The sequence below is a fragment of the Mustela lutreola genome, chromosome 11, assembly GCF_030435805.1.
Source record: "Mustela lutreola isolate mMusLut2 chromosome 11, mMusLut2.pri, whole genome shotgun sequence".
Classification (NCBI taxonomy): Eukaryota; Metazoa; Chordata; class Mammalia; order Carnivora; family Mustelidae; genus Mustela; species Mustela lutreola.
Window position 1 is genome coordinate 456,232 of NC_081300.1, and position 22,476 is coordinate 478,707.

The 22,476-nt window shown below is 59.4% G+C and overlaps 1 protein-coding gene and 1 long non-coding RNA gene across 5 annotated transcripts in view; one reads left to right on the forward strand and one right to left on the reverse strand.

Annotated features, from left to right (window-relative positions):
- The window catches only part of CTDP1 (CTD phosphatase subunit 1), a 51,867-nt gene extending 44,063 nt beyond the window's left edge, over window positions 1–7,804 (reverse strand). For all 4 annotated transcript variants that reach the window (XM_059138725.1, XM_059138728.1, XM_059138726.1 and 1 more), the window contains exon 1: window positions 7,307–7,804. In XM_059138725.1, the coding sequence (XP_058994708.1) occupies window positions 7,307–7,647 (341 nt within the window). In that variant the 5' untranslated portion in view covers window positions 7,648–7,804. The remainder of the gene's footprint in view (window positions 1–7,306) is intronic.
- A 1,910-nt stretch (window positions 7,805–9,714) lies between these two features.
- On the forward strand, window positions 9,715–20,399 carry LOC131811419 (uncharacterized). The gene is made up of 2 exons (XR_009345926.1): window positions 9,715–14,884; window positions 19,607–20,399. It is a non-coding gene; the product is annotated as an uncharacterized LOC131811419 (long non-coding RNA).
- The last annotated feature ends 2,077 nt before the right edge of the window (window positions 20,400–22,476 follow it).

Genomic DNA, 22,476 nt, shown 5'->3' on the forward strand with positions numbered 1-22,476 from the left:
CACCCCCCCAGAGGCTGCAACACCAAGGGCCGGCAGACACAGGACCCTCGCCGGAGCAGGGAGGCGCCAGCAGGCAAGGAGGCGGCCAGCCGGGATGAAAGGGCGCCGAGGCGGGGCACGCAGGATAACCGTGCCACACGGCCTTGGCTACATGGCCTGCACGTGCACCTTCCTCTGGATAGTTCACCTACGGGTCGCATTCAAGGTCACATAACCTTCAGTGCTGGGGTCAAAGCGTTTTGCCCGTCGTATTCCAGAGCAGATCAGGAGGCACCTCTGGCTGTCACAATGCGGGGGCAGCTCTTGGCACCTCCAGGATGGGACCGGGGTGCCCTGAAGGCGTGCCCCGTGCAAGCCCCAGTGCACATCACGGACAGACGGGTGTCAGCCTCTACGGCTGTCCTGGCGGACGACCCAGAGCTCTGTGCGCCGGTGGCCTGTGTCCCCGAGAGGAGCGCAGTCAGCGACCGCCGGGGGCAGGCACAGGGAGGCCCCTGCTGCACAACGTACCTGGGACAAATCCAACCACCCCAAGGCCTGAAGCGAGGATTTAGTGTTGACAGGGACGACCGCAGGAGACAAGCGCCACACAAAGCTTGCACAAGGACTCCCTCTGTGGTGACAGGACACGGGTCTCGTTGTCACCGGCACGCGTAAGAGATACACGGATCGCTCGCAGATCAACGTCATCCCTCCTCAAATGCCTTTGTTTCCAACCGTGATGTCTACTCTCCCTGACATGGGAGTCACCCGAGGGCATCCAGAGTTCAGAAGTCCACACTGCTGAGCATTAACAGAGGATCGGCTAAGTGTAAACACGTGGTCTCCACCTGAATTCACCCTGGCAGTGCGTGTCACGTTTCAGCTAACGTGGCGGGGGGCTCAGCCCCGGAGAGGGAGTCCACGCAGGAAGGCGTACACAGGTCACCAAATGCAGAACAAAGTGTCATGAGGTTTTCTCAGCCCACCTGTCTGCAGACACCACGTGCTACAATGCAACAAAGTGGGCCCCACACCAAGCAGCATCCCACCAGAAACCCCCCACGTCCTACCCCTAACCATGCAGGACATTGAGGCCCCGCTGGCCAGGCTGGGGGAAAGTGTTTGAAAGCACAACACCGTCTCCACTCGCGGGAGAGGAGCCCTAGGTCTGCAGAGATGTTTCTGACGAAGGCTGGCCGAAGAGAAAGTGAAGATACTGCGAGCGGCTGTGAACCACCCCAGCCTGTGCGGTTTCAGGAACTCCTGCAGCCCCGCGAGGAGAGCAGGAGAGGCTGGGGGTCAGGACGGGCAGCGCACAGCAGCTGGGGACTACCCCAAAAGACTCCGAGTGAGCCGCTTGTCCCACCCTGCCGCACGGAGACGCACACGTGACCCAAGGACAGCATCTCAAAAACCTCCAGTCCCCGTGAAAAGGAGGGTAAGAGACTTCCTTCTTTGAATTAAAAGATCATTCAGGTGGGTCTTGCAGGCTCAGAGCGTCCGACATTAGCCTCTGGACTACTGCTTCTGCATCTCTGCATGGGCCAAAAGAATTCTCAAAATCAACCAAAGGAAGGATCAAGACAGAGGAAAAGAGTATTTGTAAAAAGTAACAGTAACGTCCTTTTACAGCACGAGCCGATTTCATGCTTGCAGATGCCGATGCAGGAAGGACGAGCGGCAGGGAGCGACCCTAGTGTTTCTGCCCGCGAACCAACGCACACCAGCGCACAGCCCCAACGCACAGCCCCCGCGCCATACCCTAGGGGGAGAGGCACACTGCGACCTCTTGAGAAAACAGTTCAGCCAAGGAGAGCAGCCCCAGAATGTCAAGTCAGTCACCAATAAATGTTAACTTTCCTCGTTTGTCCTTGAAAAAAAATCTATAGGAAAATCATGAAATGCGATTTCTGAAGAAGTTATTTTCCCCCAAATACAAACACCAAACTCCCCAGAATCTTTTGTTCTCACTGGCTTTCCTGTCTACTCTGACGGGCCACCAGGGTGCACGCACCGTTGCAGAAGGCAGAGGGGAGGACACACACCCTGAGCTCGTGCTCGCAGAAGCCGTCACTGTCAAGGTTGGGTGCGACCCGTCCCTCTCCCTGCAGGTTAGGAGAGCTCAAAGACCTCCTCCAAGCACTACATGCAGACCTTAGCACGAGTGCATGCGGAAAACGCATTTTGTGCGCCCAGATCCTGCTTCCTAAATGTCACTCTCCATTACAAGGAAGCAGGACTTCTCGGAGCAATGGGTGATTCCAGAGTTGGGGACCAGGGGCCTCAATAACACTTGTGTCGGAAAACGTGGCCATGCTCTCAGACCGACTGCCTCACCACAGCGGTCAGCTTCAGGGGCTCCCGCTGCCAAGCCCGCGACAAGGGGAGCGTCAGGACAAGTAACAGTGGTGGACAGTAAGAACCCACGAGTCCACCCTGTGAACTAGCTGCTCCCACAGCAGACAGCCAATGCAGAAACGGAGAAGAAACAACAGACTGAAGAATGTCACAACCGGACAATCCTGAGTAAAGTAAATAAATTAATAAATAAATAAAACTCCCCCAAAACAGGAGACTCAGACAAGAGTCATCAAGATGCCAAAAACAATGGCTGACCGTCTGATGAGAGAATTTAAGATATTTCCTGAGGAAGAAAGTATCCCTCACAAGATACTGAGCAACTACAACAGGAAAATGAGTCCGTTTTCACCAGAGCCACCATCGTAACAAACCACAATGGGCCACACGGAGGCCACCTGCTGCCCTATGGGCCGGCTCAGGACACACACAGGCGCCCCAGCAAGTCCTGCCCAAAGGCACACATGGGAACTGACAGCCAGTCTGCAAAACCACCAGCTGATCAGGAGATGAAAAGGAATGGACTGAGGAACCACCAAGGTTAGAGACCCAGGAGCTCTGACAGTGGAGCCTAACGTGTGATCTGGGGTTTCTTTTGCTTCCAAGGACAATGCTGGCCCCTCAGGGAGCTCTAGTGAGCAGAAAACAGCCCCGCATGGACGTTATTTCTGATTCTGATCGTTGTACCACGGGTAGGGAAGAGAACTGGTTTTAGGAAATTGAACATTAGGGATAAAGCGCATCAAATCTGCAACTCACTCCTAACCCTCAGGAAAGAAAATAGCCCATGTGAGGGGGAAGAAGGGTAAAGCAGAGAGAGCAGCTCGCTGACCTCTGGAAAACCCGTGTGACGCGTCCCTGAGGATTCCTGGTACTCCTCTCGCAGCGCTTCCCTAGGTCTGGATTATGTCCGCAAAGAAGCAAAAAGGCAGACTTGCTTTGTGAATGCGGCAGGGGTGGGCGAGGGGCCAGCGACAGGGCGCAGAGCACGACAGGGTGCAGAGCGGCGGTGGCGGCTGAAGCAGCCCCCCACGGTCCCTCACTCAAGCTGGGCCCCCGCAGACGTGAGAGCCAGGACAGGGCCACTTCGGAGCGCCCCGGCCACCTCCAGGGCTATAAGGGACAACACCTGCTGACAGCAGGTGTGCTTGTAAGGGACAGCGCCCAAAGCATTTGAAGCCACCAAAATAAAAACAGACGACCCAGTCCCAGTGCCGCATAAAACCTACACACTTAGCTACTGAGACTCCACAAAGCCAGTCTTGACAGAATTCTCTCCAAACTGTGTGCACTGCCAGCGTGGCCTCCTACGACGTACCGGACAAAACTCCATTTCCCTAACATGTTTCCAAAGCAAGTGGCGCCACGGCACACAGACCCCCGGGCACGGCTGGGTTACACGGGCAGGGGAGGACTCCCAGCCCTGGGCAGGACAACGGCCTCTGAATTTCAACATCGTCTCCAGGATGCACCTGCAGGGCTGCCAAGTTCAAAACAGCACGCCGGCAACTGTCAATGCTTCCAGTTCAGGGTGTGGGGTGGCTCCGTCAGCTAAGCGTCTGACTTCAGCCTGGGTCATGACCCCAGGGTCCTGGGATCGAGCCGCGTGTCAGGCCCCCTGCTCAGCGGGCAGTCTGCTGCTCCCCCCCAACGGCGTGCTCTCCCTCTCATACTCTCTGCCAAATTAAAAACAAAAAACAAAACAGCTCCCAGCTTTAACAAGCAAGAGCCACCATTCCGCAGATGAAAAGCACCCCAGGGCATGTGGAGAATCAGCTCACGGGTAAGGCAGATTGAGCTCATGACCTCCATCATCCCACCGACTCGCAGCCCGCACGAGGCCAACTGGACGGGAGGAAGTAGCACCACCCACAACTCAGAGCACAACCATAAAGCCAGGACGTCTTCTAAAAAGTTTCTTCAAAATACGACGACTACCCAGGTCAACATTTAGCTCAAGTTCTTCACGTTCTAAGGAATTTCATCGACATCAAGCGCTAAATAAGAAATACTTAAGATCTAGTTACAATCTTTAGAAATTATATTTATCTTTCAAGATATTACACAAATACTTTGAAATTGACTTGTTCTACCTTGTTTAGGTTCTCACTCCCCTAAATAAAAAAAAAAAAAACACTTTTTCTGAGATAACTGATAAATTGCTTCCTTTGTAATAACTTTTGGGTTTACCATCAGTATTTATGTCATTCAAAAAAAATAGATGAAATTAAAGACTTGCCTGTTCCTCTGTAGCTTTTTAATTTCGTATAATATACTCTGAAATTAATATGAAAATGGGAATAAATATGGTAATGCATGTTCCAATCTATTCAAAACTACCCATCAGTTTCTAGGCAAACCAAGCTTCAAAACCCATTTGGTCCAAAGGTCTTTATTTAAAGGATTAGACAAGATGCTTAAAAAAAAACCAATAAAAATAAATCACGCATGCATGTAAAATTAAGTAGATGAAAAGGCCAATGGTTTTCTGGCTAAGTGAAAACTGGAAAAAAACAAAACAAAAACTCATCTGAAGTGGGTTCAATTAAATGAAGTGACAATTTTCCCAATTTTAGACATAAGTATCTTTTTAACGGAGTAATCTTTTATTTAACATTTTTTTTTTATTTTACATTTTTTTAAGAAGATTTTATTCACTTATTTGTCAGAGAGAAAAAGAAAGCGCAAGCAGGGGAGCAGCAGATGGGGGGAAGCAGGCTCCTCGCTGAGCAGGGAGCCTGATGCGGGACTCGGTCCCACGATCCTGGGATCGTGACCTGAGCCCAAGACCGATGCTTAACAGACTGAGCCACCCAGGGGTCCGTGGAGTCGTCTGTTAAATAGTGCAGACGTCAACAGAGGAGGAGGAGACCGTGTGAGTAAGAGAACGTTCTAGTTCGTCAAGATGGTCTGCTATCAGAACGGACAAGTAGCTTCCTTCCTTCCACGGCAAGACCTCTGCAGACCAGGACCGTGGCGCGTCACGCGGCTGCGCTCGGAATTTTCAACCCGCGCAAGCGAACTCCAGCAGCTCAGCCTGTACTGTTTACTCTGTGAGATCCTCTGACCTCTCTCCTTCTAACACTTACGAAGCAAGCACGAGCCAGCAGTGCTCGGCCAGTCAGCGGCCCTCACCCCGGACCCTGGCTGACGCAGGCGGTCTTCGGTAGACAGACTACAGCACGGAAGGAATGGGCGGACATCAACTAGACACAACCACCGCCCACCACTTGGGTCCTTACCCACCACCAGACGGGTCCCCAGGTTATTTCATATAATGCTTTTACGTCTGTCGTCCTGCCCTGGGAGGCGATGACGTCCAGAAGAAGAACTCTGCTGCCTCCCAGTGCACGACAGCGGACGTAGCGGCAGACGTCATCAAGTCTCTGACACACCGTGCCTTGTCAGATTATTTTCAAGTCAAAATAGTTTTAGGCACGTAGAAATCATGAAGACAGGTAAGGACTCTCATTCCATCCATCTCCCCACACTGGGACTCCCTGGACGCCGACCGGAAGCCTCCGCGAGGGGAGGTGCGGGTTTGTCAAACCCCCCCGGACCCCAGTGCTGCCCCTCCTTCCTCCCCTCCGTATCAGAGCAGCGGGGACACATTCCTACCTCTACCTGAGAGCAGGTACAAAACATGCAGGCCTAGTCAGCCCCCTAGGACCGTCCCGCGATCAGTTTGACTACACCCAGAAGCAGTTCCTACAACAACCTGTTCGCCGTCTGAGCACAAACGCGGACGTGGGGGAGAAAGCCCGCGGAGGCCAGCGGTGACCAAGACGGCAAGGGCAGCTCCGGGACCTGGGCCAGCCGGGCCGGGCTGCGCCGGGCTCCAGCCGCACACACGCAGCCCTGCACCCGGGAGTGCTAGCATCAGACTCTGGAGAGCCTTGCCATGAACCACAGCAGCGAGCGACCCTGAATCGCAACCACCAAACACTCCAAAGGAAAGAACTCGTCAGCACTGAGAGCTCATCACCGGTCAGCTGCCTGCGTGACCGGGAGACGGCTGGATGGGGTCACTCTGCGTCGCTGGTCTGGCTGATGCGAACGGAGCGTCGCACGTGCAGTTCCTCACCAGCTGGCCGCAGCCGGGCCCTGATCTGCCCTGGCCTTTTCTGGATAACCCGGAGAGAGCAAGGACCCCAAGAAGCAGCCTGCGCCTCAGGAATCTTCTACACCGGGCGCGCCGGCGCTGGTCTCAGCTGCAGACGACGCGCTCTCGGGCTTGCAGGCCCAGGATGGCCAGGTCGGCTCCCACCGCGAGGGAACGACGGCACGTGCCGCAGCGAGCGTCTCCCAGCCCGTCCCATGCAGGCTGCAGCCCCAGGCAGCTCGCACCGCACCCCGCCTGCCGTCACGGGCCTCACCCCGAGGCCAAGCACCAGCGCGCGGTGCGCACACAGCGAGCTGCAGGAACTGCACACGGGAGAAGGCTCGCGGGGTCTCTCCGAGCCGCTGGGGAGGGTGTCGGTGGGGAGCGGCGCGGGCAGATGCTCAGCAGTTGCCGCCAGAGCCCGGGAAACGGGCAGGAGCAGCCGGCCGGGCCGCGCAGTGGCCCCGCAGAGGGAAGCCGGCGCCCGTCCCCGCAGCAGGACGCAGGGCGCCCGCCCGGCGGCTCCTCCCGACAGCGCAAACGACGTCCCGAGCCTCGTCCCCGATACACCGGCGCCCGCACCTCCGCGCGACGCCCCGGCCCGAGACCCGCCCCCGGAGCCTTCACGGCGCGGCTCCCGAGCTTCACGGGCGGCCGGAGCGCCGCGCCCCGCCCCAGCCGCTCCCGCCGCCACGACCCGGGGGTGGGGAGGGGGCGCGCCCGGCCGGCTGCCCGGGGGAGGCGGCACCGGGAAGGAGGCCCCGCCCCGCCCCGAGGGCCCCCCTCTGGCTGCAGCCCCGCGGCCCCCGCGGCCCCCGCGGCCGGCCCAGGCCGCCCAGACCCCAGGGCCGGGGCCCCACTCACCCGGGGGCCACCACCTGGCCCGGCTGCGCGCACAGCTCCCGCACCACGCCGGCGCGCTCCGACCTCAGCCGGCGCTCGGCGCGCACGCAGCCCCCGGACGCGGACGCGGACCCGGACCCGGACCCGGCGCGGGCGGGGGCGCGGGCGGGGGCGGGACCGGCGGGCTGCGCGGAGGCGGCGGCCTCACACACGGCCAGCACCGAGCCGATGCGCACGGCCGCGCCCGCCGCCACCCTCCACTCGAGCAGCCGCAGCGGCCCGGGGCCCGGGCAGCGCACCTCGGCCACGGCCGGCGGCGGGGCGCCCTCGGCGGGAACGCGGCCCGCGGGCGGCGCCTCCATCGCGGCCGGCCCGGGGCGCTGGGGGAAGGCGGGCGGGCGGGGCGCTCAGGGCCCGGCGCCCATCGCGGAGGGGGGGGGGCGGGACCGCGACCCCGGCCCGGGCGGCGGAGGCGACGGCGCGGCACTTCGCGCTCCGGCACCGGCTTCCACCCGCCGCCGGCGCGCGCCGACTTCCGGGACGGCGTCTGACGTCACGTGACGCCGCGTGACGCCGCGTGCGTCCGCCCGCGCGTCCAAACACGCCCCCGCGGGGCCGGGCCGGCGCCGAGTCGGCCGCGGGGGCCCGGGGCGTCGCGGAAGCGAGCGTGGGGTCCGGCCCGGCGGGAGCGGCGTGGCCGCGCCCCATGTGCCCCGGGAGCGCCGGCGGCGTGGGGTGCGGGTCCCGGCGTGCAGCGCGCGGCGCGGCCCAGAAGCCCCGGCATGCACTGCGACGTCCCGGCATGCCGCGCGTCCTCCGGGCCCACAGCTCCCAGGGTGCACCAGGGCGCGGGGTCGTTAAACCATGGGTCCCGGCATGCAACGCGGCCGCCGGCTGCGTCCCCGTCACGTGCTGGGGCCCGTTGGGGAAAGACTGCGAGTCCCGGCATGCCGCGCGCCGTCCCGGGTCAGAGGGCGGCAGGCCCCGCCCCGCTCGCCGGGCAGCTCGTGCGTTTCCGCGGCCCGTCCCGGTGGCGTCCGGCCGGTGCCCGCGCGTGCGGGGAGGAGCGGCGGCCGGTGATGACCTCTGGGCCCGGAGCCCGGGCGGGAGCGCACCGCGGGGGCCGCCGAGGGGGACCTGAGTCCCGGAGCGCGGCGCGGGGACGCGCGGGAGCAGGAGCGGCGGGTCCGGCGGGGGCGGCCCTCCTGGTCGGCGGCTGCGGGCGTCCGGCGCGGGCTCCGCGATGTGCGGGGGCGGCCTCTCCCGCGGGCGGGTCCCTCCCCGCCGGCCCCGGACCCGCCGCCCGCGGAGTCCCGACCCCCGGAGTCCCGACCCGCGGCGCCCGCAGCCGGACGAGGGGTTCGGGACACGGGCGGGGCGCGCGGGTGTGGACGAGCCTCGCCGCCGGGACGCGGAGCGGTGGGAGCGCCGGGCGCGACGGCCCCGCGGCAGCCGCAGGCGGTTTCGGGAAAGACCCGCGACGACCGGACCCGGCCGGGCGCGGAGCACGAGAAGCCGCGGAGGGCGCGCCGGGCAGCGCCGCGCTGGACCCGGGAGACGGTCCCCGGAGACGCGGAGACAGACGCGACCGCCCTCGCCGACGGGCGCACGGAGCTCCGCAGCCCCGAGCCCTGGGCGCGGCCCGGCGGCCCCTTGTGGGGTGCGTCCTGCTGGCCCGGCCGGCGACGCGCAGCGGGGGACGCCGGGGACGCGGACCGCAGGGCCTTGCGCTGGGAGCGGGTTCGAGGCGAACACGACTGGATCCCGACCCTTGCAGAGCGCGGGTGCGGGAGGGCTGCCGGCTCCCCCGGGCCCAGCCGCCGTGCGCACGCCCGGCTACCTGCCTGGGACACTCGTGTGCTGTTCTGGGTCTCTGATTCCCGAAGCCCCCGGCCGGCAGCCCGCGACCCTCCACCCCTTCCCGTCCCCAGGCGCCCCCGCTGTCACGGACACAAGCTTTCTCAGGCTCTGGCTTTGCAAGTTGCCCGGCCCCTGCCTGCCCCGACCTTCCCCGGAACAGCCCTGGAAGCCTTCCAGGTCAATCGGAGATGACGCAGAGAGCCCCTGGACTCCTGCCAAGGGGCGTCCCAAGGAGACCCTCGGGGCTCACTTCTCCGTCCCCCTTGCTCCCTTCTGTGTAGGTCTGCTGGGCCTGGGGCCCTCGGTGGACGCACCGTGCAGCCGTCCCGTGTGTCCCCAGCCGCGCCCCAGCATGCTGGGGAGAAACCTAGAGCCTCCACGGCTCAGCCTTCTGCGGGCACGGCGGGCTGTGGCTGGCGGCCTCCGTTGGGCAGCTGCGGCTGTGATGCAGCCTCAGGCGTGGCTCCATCCCCGTCCAGTTTCACACGTCCTCCCGGGGTGCCCTGCAGGCCCCTCTCGCTGGTGGGAGTCTGTGTGGTCTGGGAGGTCCCCCCCCCCCCCCCCCCCCCGTCCTGCAGGCCGGCCACACCTGGGATGCCCACGCTTCCCTGACACTGGGCAGACATCCCGTGCGGCGAGCCAGCCCTTTCAGCCCTCTTGGTTTCCCGAGCTCTGTGGTGTCTTAAGACACGGTGTTCGCAATCACCCGTTTCCCCCGCGTTCTTGAGGCAGGAGCAGTGTCTGGTTTCTACCTACTTCTGCCTTCCTTGGAGGAGACGTCGGATGGGATCCTGACAGGAGCGAGACAGGCATCCTAGACACGAGGACCATCGTGGGTGGGGTTCCAGGGGACCCTTGTTGGAGTCCTTTACGGCAAAAACGGGAGCATGGCCAGATGTGTGAAAAGTTGCGGACACCAGTAAGAGTTGACTTAACTGGCTTTGGAGGGGACCCAAGCATCAAGGTTTGCTCTCTGGGTTATTCTAATGTGTAACGAGGTCTGTAGGCAGTGGGTAGTTCCTCCACGGTTTTGAGCAGACGTCTGAGCCGATCTGATCTGTGCTTAAGACTCCGCCGGCTGCCGAGGGCAGAGTGAACTGGAGCTGGGGTCCTGGGTTCCCGGGGATCCCAACCGACGGGAGTGGTTGCAGGGGAGTTTCTGAGCCTGACCACCACCAGGTCTTGTCACTAGCTGGGCAGTTAGTGAGAAGGAGGGCTCCAAACTGGCCCCTGGAAGAAGACCCACGAACCAGGAAGAGGGGACAGGGGCACATGGGGAAGAGACACAGAGTCCCTGGGGGCCTGTCGGTCTGAGCTGCCTGGGCACGTGGGAGAGCCGGCCAGTGGGGGGGAGAGCAGGGCTGGTGTGCTGGGTTCCTGGGGATGCCAGGGCAGCACAGAAGCCACCAAGTGAGGGGAGCGTCTCTCCTGTGGGCAGGGTGGCCACAGTGTTTTAGGCAGGGAACCCAGGCGCCCAGCAGCCAGCGGCCGGTGGTGTCTGAGGCTGACAAGGAAACGTGAGGCCAGGGCTGGTGGTGCCCCGGGGGGCGGGGGAATGGTTTGTGTTGGAGGGTCCCAGCAGGGACCGGGAGCACAGGCAGGAGCGAGGCTTGCCAAGGAGCGAAGCCATGTTTGTGCAGAAGAGGCGGAGGGGCGCACGCAGTGCTTATTTACCCAGTGGTAGCTCAGAATCGCGTCCGTTGACTCCTCTGTTCTCTCCCCTTCCCTGCGCCTGCTTAAAAACTGTAAATTCACCGAACCTGCGTGTGGTCCTGAATCGAACCCAGCAGTGGACCTGGCGCCGGCAGCATTAGCCGTGTTGTCAGGGCGACCCGTCCCACCCGGTCCGTTCCCGCGGTTCTGCGCTCGTCTCGCTCCTTCCTGCGGAGTTTGCTTACGCGCGTGTACGAAGCCACAAGCGTGCCATGTAACGCTTGCTTTGGAAGTTGTAGTAATGCGTCACACACGCGGGCTTCTGGTCTGGGAGTGGTTCTCACTCGTCACTGTGCAGAGCTGCCCCACGGCGCTCTGTGTGGTCCCTGCGCGTGACCTGTCCGCAGTAGCTGGCGCGGGAGTGCGAGACGGCGTCGTTACCATCGTCTTGTACGCGGCCAGCGAGGTGGTTTGGGTTCTTAGGAAAAGGGCTGGTTCCCTGGTGCCCTGCGCTGGAGCCCGAGGGTAGCGCCGCAGGATCCCAGGACGCAGAGCTGGGGGCAGCCTCGTTCCCACGCGGCGGTCAGCTCGCGTCCCCACTGCGCTCTGGCGGCCCCGAGCCTCGTGTCCTGGTCTCTGGGGGTCTGCGTGAAGGTGTGTGCGGCAGCCCCGGCTGTGGTCTCAACCTGCATCCTTCGCGGAGCCCCTCGGGTCACGCTGTGTCCCTGTTTCCCTGCTGGCGTGCCTGCTCCTCTCAGAAGCGCCCGCGTGGCGCCCGTCCGTCCCCACTGGGCCGTGACCTTCCGATGGGTGCTACTGCCTCGGCCTCGGAGTGCCCGTGCTGGTGTGTTACCCACGTCCTCGCTTACGTTTGGCCGTGTTCTTGTCATCTTTACGAAACCGTAGATGAACGGAGTTCTTCGTTTTAGGAAAGCCTTGCCTAACCCGGGATGATAACAACCGCTTCCTTTTTACTTGCGGAAGTCGGTAAAACTGCCTTCCATGGCCAAGTGATCGTAGTAAGAGATGGAGGTTTCATATGGGGTGTGAGGTGGTGATCGGATTTCCTTCCCGTGGGGATAGGCCGTTGTCCCGGCCCCAGTGTGGAAAAGCGTGTCCCGTTTCTGCGGACCTGCGGCGCATCCCTGGGGTGCGGCAAGTGCCTGTAAAGGCATGAGCCTCTTGTGGACTTTGTCCTGCTTTGTTCTTGGACTCTGAACTGCCGTAGCTTCACAGGAAGTCATGACCTCTGGGAAGTTCCTTTGCGTGGGTTGTGGCTATTCTTGGCCTTTGCTTTCTCCTAAGTTCTATAATTAGTGCGTCAGTTTTATTGATAAAACCTGTTAGAGTTTTGATCCGAACTGTACGGAGACTAGAGATCAGCTTGGGAGGGACATCGCTGTGACTTGGATTGTGCCATCCGTAAGCCTGTGTCGGCCTACTTACGTAGGCTCGCTCTGAGGTCTTCCAACGGGATTGCGTGGTTTTCTCCATATAGGACGTGCACATTTTTTGTTAGATCTATTCCTAGTTTATTTTCTTGCTGGTACTTTGGTTGATACTTAAAAAAACCAACAAACCCGACTTCTTCTAGTTGATTGTTGCTGGCATAGAAAAGTGCCGTAGATTGTTGTGATCTGACGTTATACCTGGTAATCTTTCCAAATTCTTTTCTATTTAATTCATTAATTTTGGCTTATTTTCTTTTCAAGGAAAACTACAATAACAGACAAGTCTTACCGAGCATCATTTTTGCCTCCTTTCAGGGTTTTGAGATGTGATCTTCTTGTGGCCAATCACGCAGTTGCGCTTCTGTGTTCTGCTCTCACTTGGCGAATCAGTTAGAGTCGATCGTAAAATGTCCACACGTGGGAGTGAGTCTTTCTCCATCCTTCTGTGGTGGATTTCCAGATGAATTGCGTCATCGTCAGACGGCATAATCTGAATGATGCTACTTTTTTGAAATGTAATGCGGTCAGAATAATTGTGCGCTTCAGAAGAATGAGTATTTTTTCCTTATTTGATTCAGGTTCTGCATCTACCCGGTACGTCAGCCCTCCTGAACGCGTTGTTCAGCTCTTGCAGGTTTACACCGTTTTCTGTTGGAGCAGCAGCGTCTGCGAGAGCCACGTTGAGATCTTGTCTGCGGCCGCGGATTCGCCCACTCTCCCTGTCGTCTTACTGCGCGCTTGTGTAACGTGTGTGCTTGTGCGCGTGTCTGCGTTTGGGGGGAGAGGCTGCTGTGAAAGGAGCACACACGTAGTACTTTTATGTCCTTGGGTAACTGAGCCTTCTTCGTTGCGTGGAGCCCTCTGTACCCTGGACAATGCTTGGCTCTTCTAGTGTCTCTGCTTTGAAGTAACATGACCAGCATAACTTCCTTTGTTCCTGAGATTTGGGTTCTTTCTTTGTCAGAGAGAGAGTGAGCGCACGCGCAGGGGGAGGGGCAGCGGGAGAAGCAGGCCCCCTGCTGAGCAGCGAGCCCGATGCGACGCGGGGTTCGATGCGATGCGGGGTTCGGTGCCGGGACCCCGGGACCATGACCTGAGCCGAAGGCAGACGCTCCACCGACTGAGCCACCAGGCGCCCGTCGTGACTTTATGTTCAAGCACGTTTGCCGGTGCACTCTGCATTTTTACTTGTAACGTTTGTTCACCTTAAGTGTAGACATTCGTGCTGTGAACCCACAAAGCTGGTCCGTCTTTCAGCCGCGGAGTCCAGTGTGTTCCTGTCGAATCTCAGGTCCCAGGGTGCCTGGGGGCTCAGTCATCCAGCCTCTGCCTTCGGCTCAGGTCATGATCTCAGGGTCCTGGGACCGAGCCCCGCGTCGGGCTCCCGGCCTCCCCCGCTCCCTCTCCCACTCCCCCTGCTGGTGTTCCCTCTCTCGCTGTCTCTGTCTGTCAAATAAATAAGAATCTCCTGTTGCTGCGGGTTCTCCTTTCTCATCTCTTCCCTTTCGGTGATGCGTGACATCTGCTTTTCTGTTTATTCACTTTTCACTCTACTTTTATCCTTTTGGTGATCGCCACTGAAATTTTACTTTGTATTATATTCCTACCTTAATAAACGTAAAGTTGATATTCCAGTTCCTTTGCGAACAATACATAGATCTTAAAGTACCGTACCCACCTCTGCTCTTCTCTGGACTTCCGTGCGGAAATTGTGCAGAATTTTAGTTCTGCATCTTAGGTCCCCAAATTACGTACTCTTGTTACTCTGTAGGCAATGTTTGTTTTTATGTGATGTATATTGACCACTGTATCTGGTCAGCATTTTCCTCACATTTCATGTCTTCCTTTTTTTAAGCGATGAATAGCTTGCTAGGAAAAAGAAAGATTCAAATGGAGAGGAAACTTCCTGTTGAAGTGAGGGATCTCGCACACACGTCTGGCGCATTCCAACGGGTCGCCCCCTCGTGCCCCGTGCACTTCTCCGCGCCGTGCGTGTGCGCACCTCCCCGTCTGCTTACGGAATTGGTGCCGGCCTTCTCGGGTTCTGCTGGAGGGAAACCCTCGGCTTCTGTTCACCCGAGAGTGCTTTATTTGGCGCTTACCGTGGGCAGCCGGCGCCGGTGCTGTGCAGCCAGAGGAAGACGTGCTCTTTCCTGAGGACACATTTCCCGTTGGATTCTCGTTTCTGTGTTCTGTTGCGGAAGGTCCGTTGGTCTGACCGGGGCTGACCCGTCTCCTCTTTGTCTTCGGTGTTCTGCAGTTTTGTCTCAGTTCTGGCGACACTGCGTTGTGTTCCGTGTGCGTAAGTTCCCGGGCGTCGTCCGCTCGCGGAGTTCACTGCGTTTTCCCTCTCGAACTCTCCCCGCTGCGGGGCCTCCCGTTCGCGGACCACCCTGCGGCCGCGTGCAGTCTGCCGTCTAACGCGTCTTTCGAGGCTTCAAAAATACTAGTTCTATTTGGATAGTTTTCAAATTTGCCTGTTCGTTGATAGCCTGTTTTTACTTGCTCATTTATTCTTTTTTCCTTAACAGTTCACAGCTCATTTTTAAGATTCGGCATCCGACATGTAAGGCCTCGGTGTCACTGTGGGCTCCGTCTGTGTGGCCGTCGCTGTTGCGGACTCTTGCTCTCACAGGTGGGTTCCCGTCAAGGCTGGTGCTGTTTGTGGGCCCGGACCGGGTGGGTGGCAATTCAGGACTGTGGTGACCTTGCTCCGGCGAGAACCAGAGCTGGGTGACGCTCTTCCCAGCCCTCGCTGCCGGGGTCTGAGCTCCGTCTGCTGCTGGCCCCCGCCCCCGCCCCCAGTCCCGGGTCGTCCTGATCCTGGCGACTCTCTGAGGACACTCCATTCTACATCCCCTCCCTGGACCCAGCTCCGGAGGGGTTCCCCATTTGGGGGTCTTCAGGATGCCCCTTGCTGCTTATAAACCCAGTCCTGGCATGTAAAGGGTTAGAATCTACACGTGATGAGGGCCCTTCAGTGTCTCGACTGCCCTCCGGCCTAAAGCAGAACTCTTCTCTTCCCTTTTTCTTCTTAGACGGAAGGGAGCCCCCACCCCAGGTTTTCGGCCTGTTTGGCCCAGATGCAGCCCTGACCATGGAGGTGCGGTAGCCTCACGGTCCCCTCTCTTTGAGTGGGGACTGATGTGTCCCAGGGCAGACAGGGCCCCACGAGGTGGAGTCTGCCGTCAGACGGTGCTCCTGCAGGATGGACTGACTTCAGAACGTGTGTTCCTTACACGTGCTGCACACGCCCATGGCATGTGCTCTCTCAGCCGGGCAAGCGCCAAGACCAGCCTGTCCCCCCGGGCAAGCGGGCGCCCGACTCCCCCACTCCGGCAGGCTTGGCCGCACAGCCCTGTGCTGTCTCGAAACCGGCTCTTCGAGAAGAGAGGAATAATGAAAACAAATGCATTTTGGCTCAAAGGAACATGCCACCATTTTTTTTTAAGGGAGCCAGTAGTACACATTGTGTGAGCTGCGGACAGGGATGGGCAGCTGGGGGAGGGGAATGGATGGCCATAGGGAGGGCGGTGGCTCCGGTGGTCTCCGGGAGGAGGCTGAGTCGGGCGCGAGGTTCCATCCGTGGTGCGTTGCTGGTGAGAGCAGCGGGTCTGGGTAGAGGGTGGGCGGTGGCTCCTGGACTGTCCTTCACGAACGGAGAGGTCTATGGCAGAAGCCCCGTGCATGGCCTAGGGACACCTTCTAGGGTGCCCTTGAGAGGAGCAGGGACGTTTCCAGGCGCAGCTCCTGCAGCCGGAGGCAGCCGGATAACCCTGCGGTAGCCAACGGGCCAGGATGTCTCCTGCATTTTCTCTGTGCTGTCCACTTCCTCGCCGAGGGGGATGCCCTCAGGTCTGGGGCTCCTTCTCCTGGGCCATCTGAGTGTGATTCTGGGGACAGCCCACAGGGTTCGAGGGTCTGGTTTGTCTCGGATTCCCGGCACGTGTGTGCGTGACAATAGGGATGTGGGGCCCGGAGGTCTGGGACTATTGCGTCTTCCCCGGTGACTCAGGTTTGTGGAACTTTTTCAGTAATTATCTCAAGTCAGGTGTGAAGAAAACCCATTTTAAAGTGAATCTGATTCTCCAACCCCCAATTTTCCTTTGAAACCCTGCGTTCTGAGTGCAGAGCTGGGTGGTAAAGCTTTCTCCTAGTCGGGGGCCTGCAGGCGGCTCTCCGCTTTTCCAGCACTCTGGTGCCCCCCACCCCCGCCCCATCCAGCATCCCCAGGCGCTGGCAGGGAGGGACCCCGACCCCCGCACCCTCCCGCTCCCGGCTCGTTCGCGCCGCGCAGCAGTGGCAGCAGGCAACTGACCGTTGCGTGAGGGAGCAGTGTATGCGGGGAAGTAAGCATACGGCTCATCTGACTGTATCGCGAGACGGTGTAGGAAAGACTAAAGAGACCTCTAGGCCCCGCAGACTGAAAGGTCCTCACTGCAGCGACTGTGCGGGTTTTCTTTCTGTTGAAAAGAATTCCTGTGGGAGCTTACTGCTGATTCATGTGGCGACTGGGTTAAAAAGAGCCCTTATCCCGCAGAGACGTACACTGGCGCGCTTCGAGGTGCAGCGGTAGGGTCCCGGGGCTGGTGTGCGCGTCTGCCGCGAGGGACGGCGGCGTGGCCGAGCGAGGGAGGCTCCGGACGAGATGTTGGAGGACGAACAACATCGGCATCTTCGCGTGTTCTGAAAACTTTTGTAGTAAAAGACCTTCGTGCTCTTCTACGTCCTTTTCATGACCATAAAAATAATGGGCTCGTGTTGTCAGTGTCCACGGAAACACGCCAGCACTTGGGGACTGGCTGCCTGCGGCTGAAACATTAACCATCTTGAACTTTCCATCGTTGCACACGAACATCTCTTGATTCATTTAAATCTTCCGTAATTTCTTTCAGTGACGCTTTGTAGTTTTATGTGAAAAACTTTGTGGTTTTGTGTGAAATCTTGCTCTTTTGTCACACTTACTGCTGAGTACTTGTTATTTTTGATGCTGTTGCAAGTGGAATTGTTTTCTTAATTTCCAGGTTATTGATACCATGTGAAAATAGGGTTGGGTTTGTTTGTGTCATGATCTTGTGTCCTGTGGTCCTCGTGAGATCATCTTGCGCATTTGTTCCGGTCACTCCTTTTTGTTCGAGTGTTTTTGTTTTGTAGAATTCTTAGAATTTTTCGTGTACAGGATCAGGGCATCTGTAAATGTTTCATTTCTTCGTTTCAGTCTTTATGACGCGAATGGCTTCTCCTTTCATTCCCTTTTTGCTTCAGGGGGAGATGGTTCTTGTGCTGAGCAGAAGCGGTGAGAACGGATACCCTTGCCCGGTCACAGCTGTAGGAGGGAAGGGGTTTCATCAAACGCGGCTGTGATGAGGGGCGCCTGGTGGCTCAGTCTGTTAAGCGTCTGACTCTTGCTTTCGGCTCAGGTTGTGAAATGGAGCCGTGGGTGGGGCCCCAGGGCAGGCTCCGAGCTCAGTGTGGACCCTGCTCGGGGTTCGGTCTCTCCCTCTCCCTCCGGCCCTGCTGCTCCTGGGCATGCCGCTTGCCCGTCCCGCAAACAAACCCTCTACAAACAGCTGTTAGGGTTATAACTGTGGCTTTGTTTTTTCCACATGTCCTTTGTCAGGTTGAGGACGTTCTGTTCTTTTCCTTATTTGAGAGTTTTTTCTTAAAGAATTTTTTAATAGAAAATAGATTTTGTCAATAATATTTTCCCACAGCTGCTGATTGATCTGTTTCCAGGAGTTCGTGCATCGACACCCCTGGGATAAATTCTGATTGGTCATGGCGTACCATCTTTTTGAGGATATTTTTAGGGATTTACTTGAGAGGGAGAGCGCGCACAAAGGGGGAGAGGGAGAGGGAGCGAGGAGACCCCCGCTGAGCACAGAGCCTGACGCGGGGCTCCATCTCATGACCCTGAGATCGTGACCTGAGCCGAAACCAAGAGTGGACGCTCAGCCGACTGACCGGTGGGTGCCCTGTAACCCTTCCACATGCTCTCAGGTTCAGCTTGCCCATATCTCGTTAAGGGTTTGGTGTCAGGGTTCGTGAGACACTGGTGCGAGGTTTTCCTGTGATGTGTTGTGGGCTTCGGTGTCAGGGTGACTCCTGCGGGACCGCTGGGGGCCCCGTTCCTGCGGGAGGACTCGGAGCCCCACGGAGACGCCGAGCATGTGGGTGTTGTTTTGCCGTTTGTCTTTCTGGGATTTCGGCGTTTCCTTCTCGCTGGCCCGACGTCCCTGACGTTCCCGTGTGGCCCTTCCTTTGCCGGGCTTGGGGGTGATGCCCGCGTCTCTGTCAGCTGCTCGTTGGGCCTCACGTTTCTCCTGGTGGGTCCAGCTCGGGGGCGGGGTGATGAGCGCCCCAATGCTGGGGGGAGCGACACGCAGGGGGGCTTGCCGGCGTAAGGTGTGCCCGGGAGCAACTGCCGTGAGAGCACATCCCGGAGCTGGGGGGCCGGCGTGGGAGATGGGGGGCCGACGTGCAGCGCAAGCTTCACCGGCCTCGCCCCCTCGTGGCGCTCTGGGCGGTGTGTGGCCGTCACCGCTGTCCCCGCTGGCTGCTCCGGTCTGTCTGTCTGCCCTGATCAGACCTTGGATGTGGGTCTGGGCATCTCAGGTGCGCCTCTGGCTGCTTCCTGGGGGCAGATGGGGCGCCTGGTGCTTCCGTCTACCCCGGGCGGGCACCTTCTCTCTCAAGCGTACGGACGAGGAAGCGGAGCAGGGCCATGAAGACGCGAGCCATGGCGGGGGCGGGGCAGATTCTCTGGCGGTCGCGGCCCCTGTTGCAGCTCCCTGGGAGCACCCAGCCTCCTGGCAGGACCAGGGACACCCCCCCCCCCCCCGTGTTCTCCCTCCCGGAGGACATGCTGGGCACGCGTGGTTCTGTCTTCCTTTGTCCACACCTGTAGCTGGCAAGGCTGGGGCCGCACCGCAGCTGGGGAATTAGCACTTGAATCCTAAATAATAATAATTACTGTTTCTGGTTATGTTGAATCCACTGACAAAGACCTTTACAGAATAATTGCACTGATCAATCCCCTGCAAGTTCCTGGGGAAGACGGCTGAGTCGGTGTGTGGTGAGAACATTGGTGGGGGCTCTGTCACGCCGTTGTGCGAGCACGTGTCACTGAGGAGCGCGTCGCGCTCAAGCGCCTGACGTAGCGCCTTGGGACAGCACATGGTTCCCATCAAGCAGCAGATGTTTCCTGGCCTCCCCTTAGAAGAAAATCATAGTCCGGCCACACCCCCAACTCCCCGCAGCAGGAGCGGATTCGTAGCTGCGCACCCGAGAGCCGCGGGCCGGCGGCTTGCAGGCATGTCTTGGGGAGAAACAGCCTTAAAAAGAAACAACTTTTCAGAATGTCAGATCAAAGAATCCTGGGGAAAGCGTGTTGAACAGGAGCCATGGGTGTGGTTCGAGACACACGGACAGCTTCAGTCTCCGTCGTGCAGACCGCCGCTCCCTGCCTCCTGCTGCCGCAGCTTCCTGCAGGTCCTTCCTGCCCTTGGGGGGCACAGCGAAGTGGGGGTTTGTATCGTCACCACGAATGCCAGAACTCTCCGTCCCGAGAAAGGAGCGGTGTGGGGGTGGGGAGGCGGGGGGGCCTCACCTCACTGGCTTCCCCGTGTACCGTCGGGGACGGCGCTCCACCAGCGGGCTCTCCCGAGTACCCAACAGTAACGTCAGTAAATGCTTTAGGTAACGGAGCGCACAAGTGGCACGGGCGGCCCACAGCGTGGGGCCTCGACACCCGAGGTCGGGGTGGCGCCGGATTGCAGGAGGGCTGCGTCCCGGTCCCTCGACCACCGTGAGGACGGGAACGTGCATCTTCTCTCCTATGGTTTGGGAGTCTCCAACCTGCTCGTCCACGGGGGTCGTTCCAGCGCCAGAGCCCTTCTCCCAGGCCTCTGAAGCAAGAGGCCTGTGATGGACGCCCTGCGGTCGGGTCGTGCGGGGGAACTTCCTCCCGCTGCTAATGCAATCAGGAAGCCGGCCCTTGATAGAATTAGAGGCCCAGGGTGCGGGCGCGGGGGGACGAGCCTCTCCCCCTGCGTGCACTGGGAAGGAGGGGCAGGTAGCAGTTGGTGGGATTTAGCCAGTCATTGTGAAACCTGGAAATCAGGTTTTGGAAAATAAATTGGAATAGATGAGTTCTCCAGCGTTCTCCAAACTTCTTTCTGGTCCTGTCTTCCCTGTGGCGAGCCCTTGCCTCCCACTGCCTGTCCTTACGGGGTCCTCGGCGCGGTACCTGATGGCATTGTAGTGCTGGTCCTGTGGACTGAGGTCCCCCCCCATTTCTCAGTGAGGAAGCCGAGGCTCAGAGCCGGTGCCACTAAACTGCTTAACGGGCCAGGGTTATTGGGGTTCGGTCAGCTGACTCTGGATTCCCTCGATGTATCGTGCTTTCTCTGAGCCATCTGCACCCAGAAACACAGGGCACCTGCCTGTATGGTAATTCCCGGGACCTTCTGCCACGCAGCTGCCAGCTCTTTCATGGGAAAACCGGTGGATAAAGAAACCCAAGACGCTACAGGTCGGCCCTAAGCACCTGCTGCGGCTGCGCCCAAGTGCGCCCCGCCCCCAGGAGAGCAGGGCCGCCTGTCTGCAGTCTCTTCTGTCCCCACACGGGGCCGCAGTTGGCCCTTGAACGGTCTGAGTGCGGCTGGAGGTGCCTTCTCGGTCTCTGGGAGTCCAGCATTCTCCGACGGGAGCGCGAGCTCCATGCACTCAGCAGGGGAAGGGAGGGACGGGCTTCCACGGAAGAGGTGCTGCCACGGCGCCCAGAGGGGACGAGGGTTAGGAAGGGCCTGGTGCAGCTGGGAGGTTTGGGGCACCCACAGCAGCCTGATCGCCTGGGCTCCCCACCCCAGGAGGGAGCAGCCTGATGGCCTCAGCGCACGGGGCAGGGGAGCCGCCAGGCCCACCCGCAGGGACCTTCTGTGGGCTCACTCCTGGCTGCCGTCACGGTCCATACCCGCCGCCCAGTGTGGTTATCCTGGGTCCCTAGCACCTCCCCGTGTCCTAGTTGACAGAGGACTCGTGAGCTTCCTGGTTCTAAGGGGTAGACGGGGGTGGGGGGGGTGGAGGGCTGTGGGCGAAAACCCTGGGGGTCTGATCCCCGGCACATGGACTAGGAGTGGACAAACCATCCAAACCAAAGGGGGGGACTGGGCTGCTGTGGCGCTGGGGGCCGGGGAGCTCCTTGCACTAAGCCCGCAGGGCCTGCTGTTGTCCTCCTCCGTGGGGACCTGCACCGAGCAGAACCCTGGAGCTCAGAGCCCGTGGCAGCGGGGACATGCAGGACCACGGCCCGTGTCCCCAGCCAGGGGGACACTGGGGACACTGAGACCAGGATGGAGGCCTGGGAATGGGGAGAGGGTAGAACTTCCACACCTCCCTCCCCTCCCCACATCATGGAATGTTACTGAGCCTCAATCAGGAGGACTGTTCTGCCCCCCCTCCCCCCCCACCGTCCCCTCCCTCTCCGCGGAACAGAATATGATGGAGTCTCCCACAGGAGGACGGTTCTGGCCCCGATACTGCACGGATGAGCCTGGAGGACTTGGGGCTGTGTGATGAGGTCCCTGGAGCCCAGATCCGGAGACAGAAAGCAGGAGTTGGGTGCTGGGGCTGGGGGAGCAAAGGCTTTAGTGTTTAGTGGGTCGGGTGAGGACCAAGGCTCAGTCTCCCAGGGGAGCCGAGTACGGGGACCGGAGTACCAGGGGGTGAACGTGCTGACCTGTTCATGTCGCGGACTCTGTACTTAAAAATCATCGCGATCCTAGATTTTGTGTTACGTGTGTTTTGCTAGGAGTTCCAAAATGTAGGAAGGTCCTCACCCTCCCTGATGCTCCTTTGGGGGGTTGTGGGTCCCGTGGGACTCCTGAGGCCCCAGTGTCCCCAGAAGGACCATGATGTCCAAGTCAAAACACAAAATTGGTGGGGTTTTTTTGATTCCTTTTAAATTTAGTTCAATTTTTATTTTTTAACAATAAAAATACTTCTTAATTTTTTTAAAAGATTTTATTTGTCCGAGAGAGAGTGAGTGTGAGCAGGGGAGGGGGTGGAGGAGGAAGCAGGCTCCCCGCAGAGCAGGGAGCCCGGACGAAGGACTCGATCCCAGGACCGCAGGATCATGACCGCAGCCGAAGGCAGACGCTTCACTGGCAGAGCCGGCCAGCCACCCCTTGACCGCTTGCTTAAACAGAAAGGAGGAATTCCAGAATC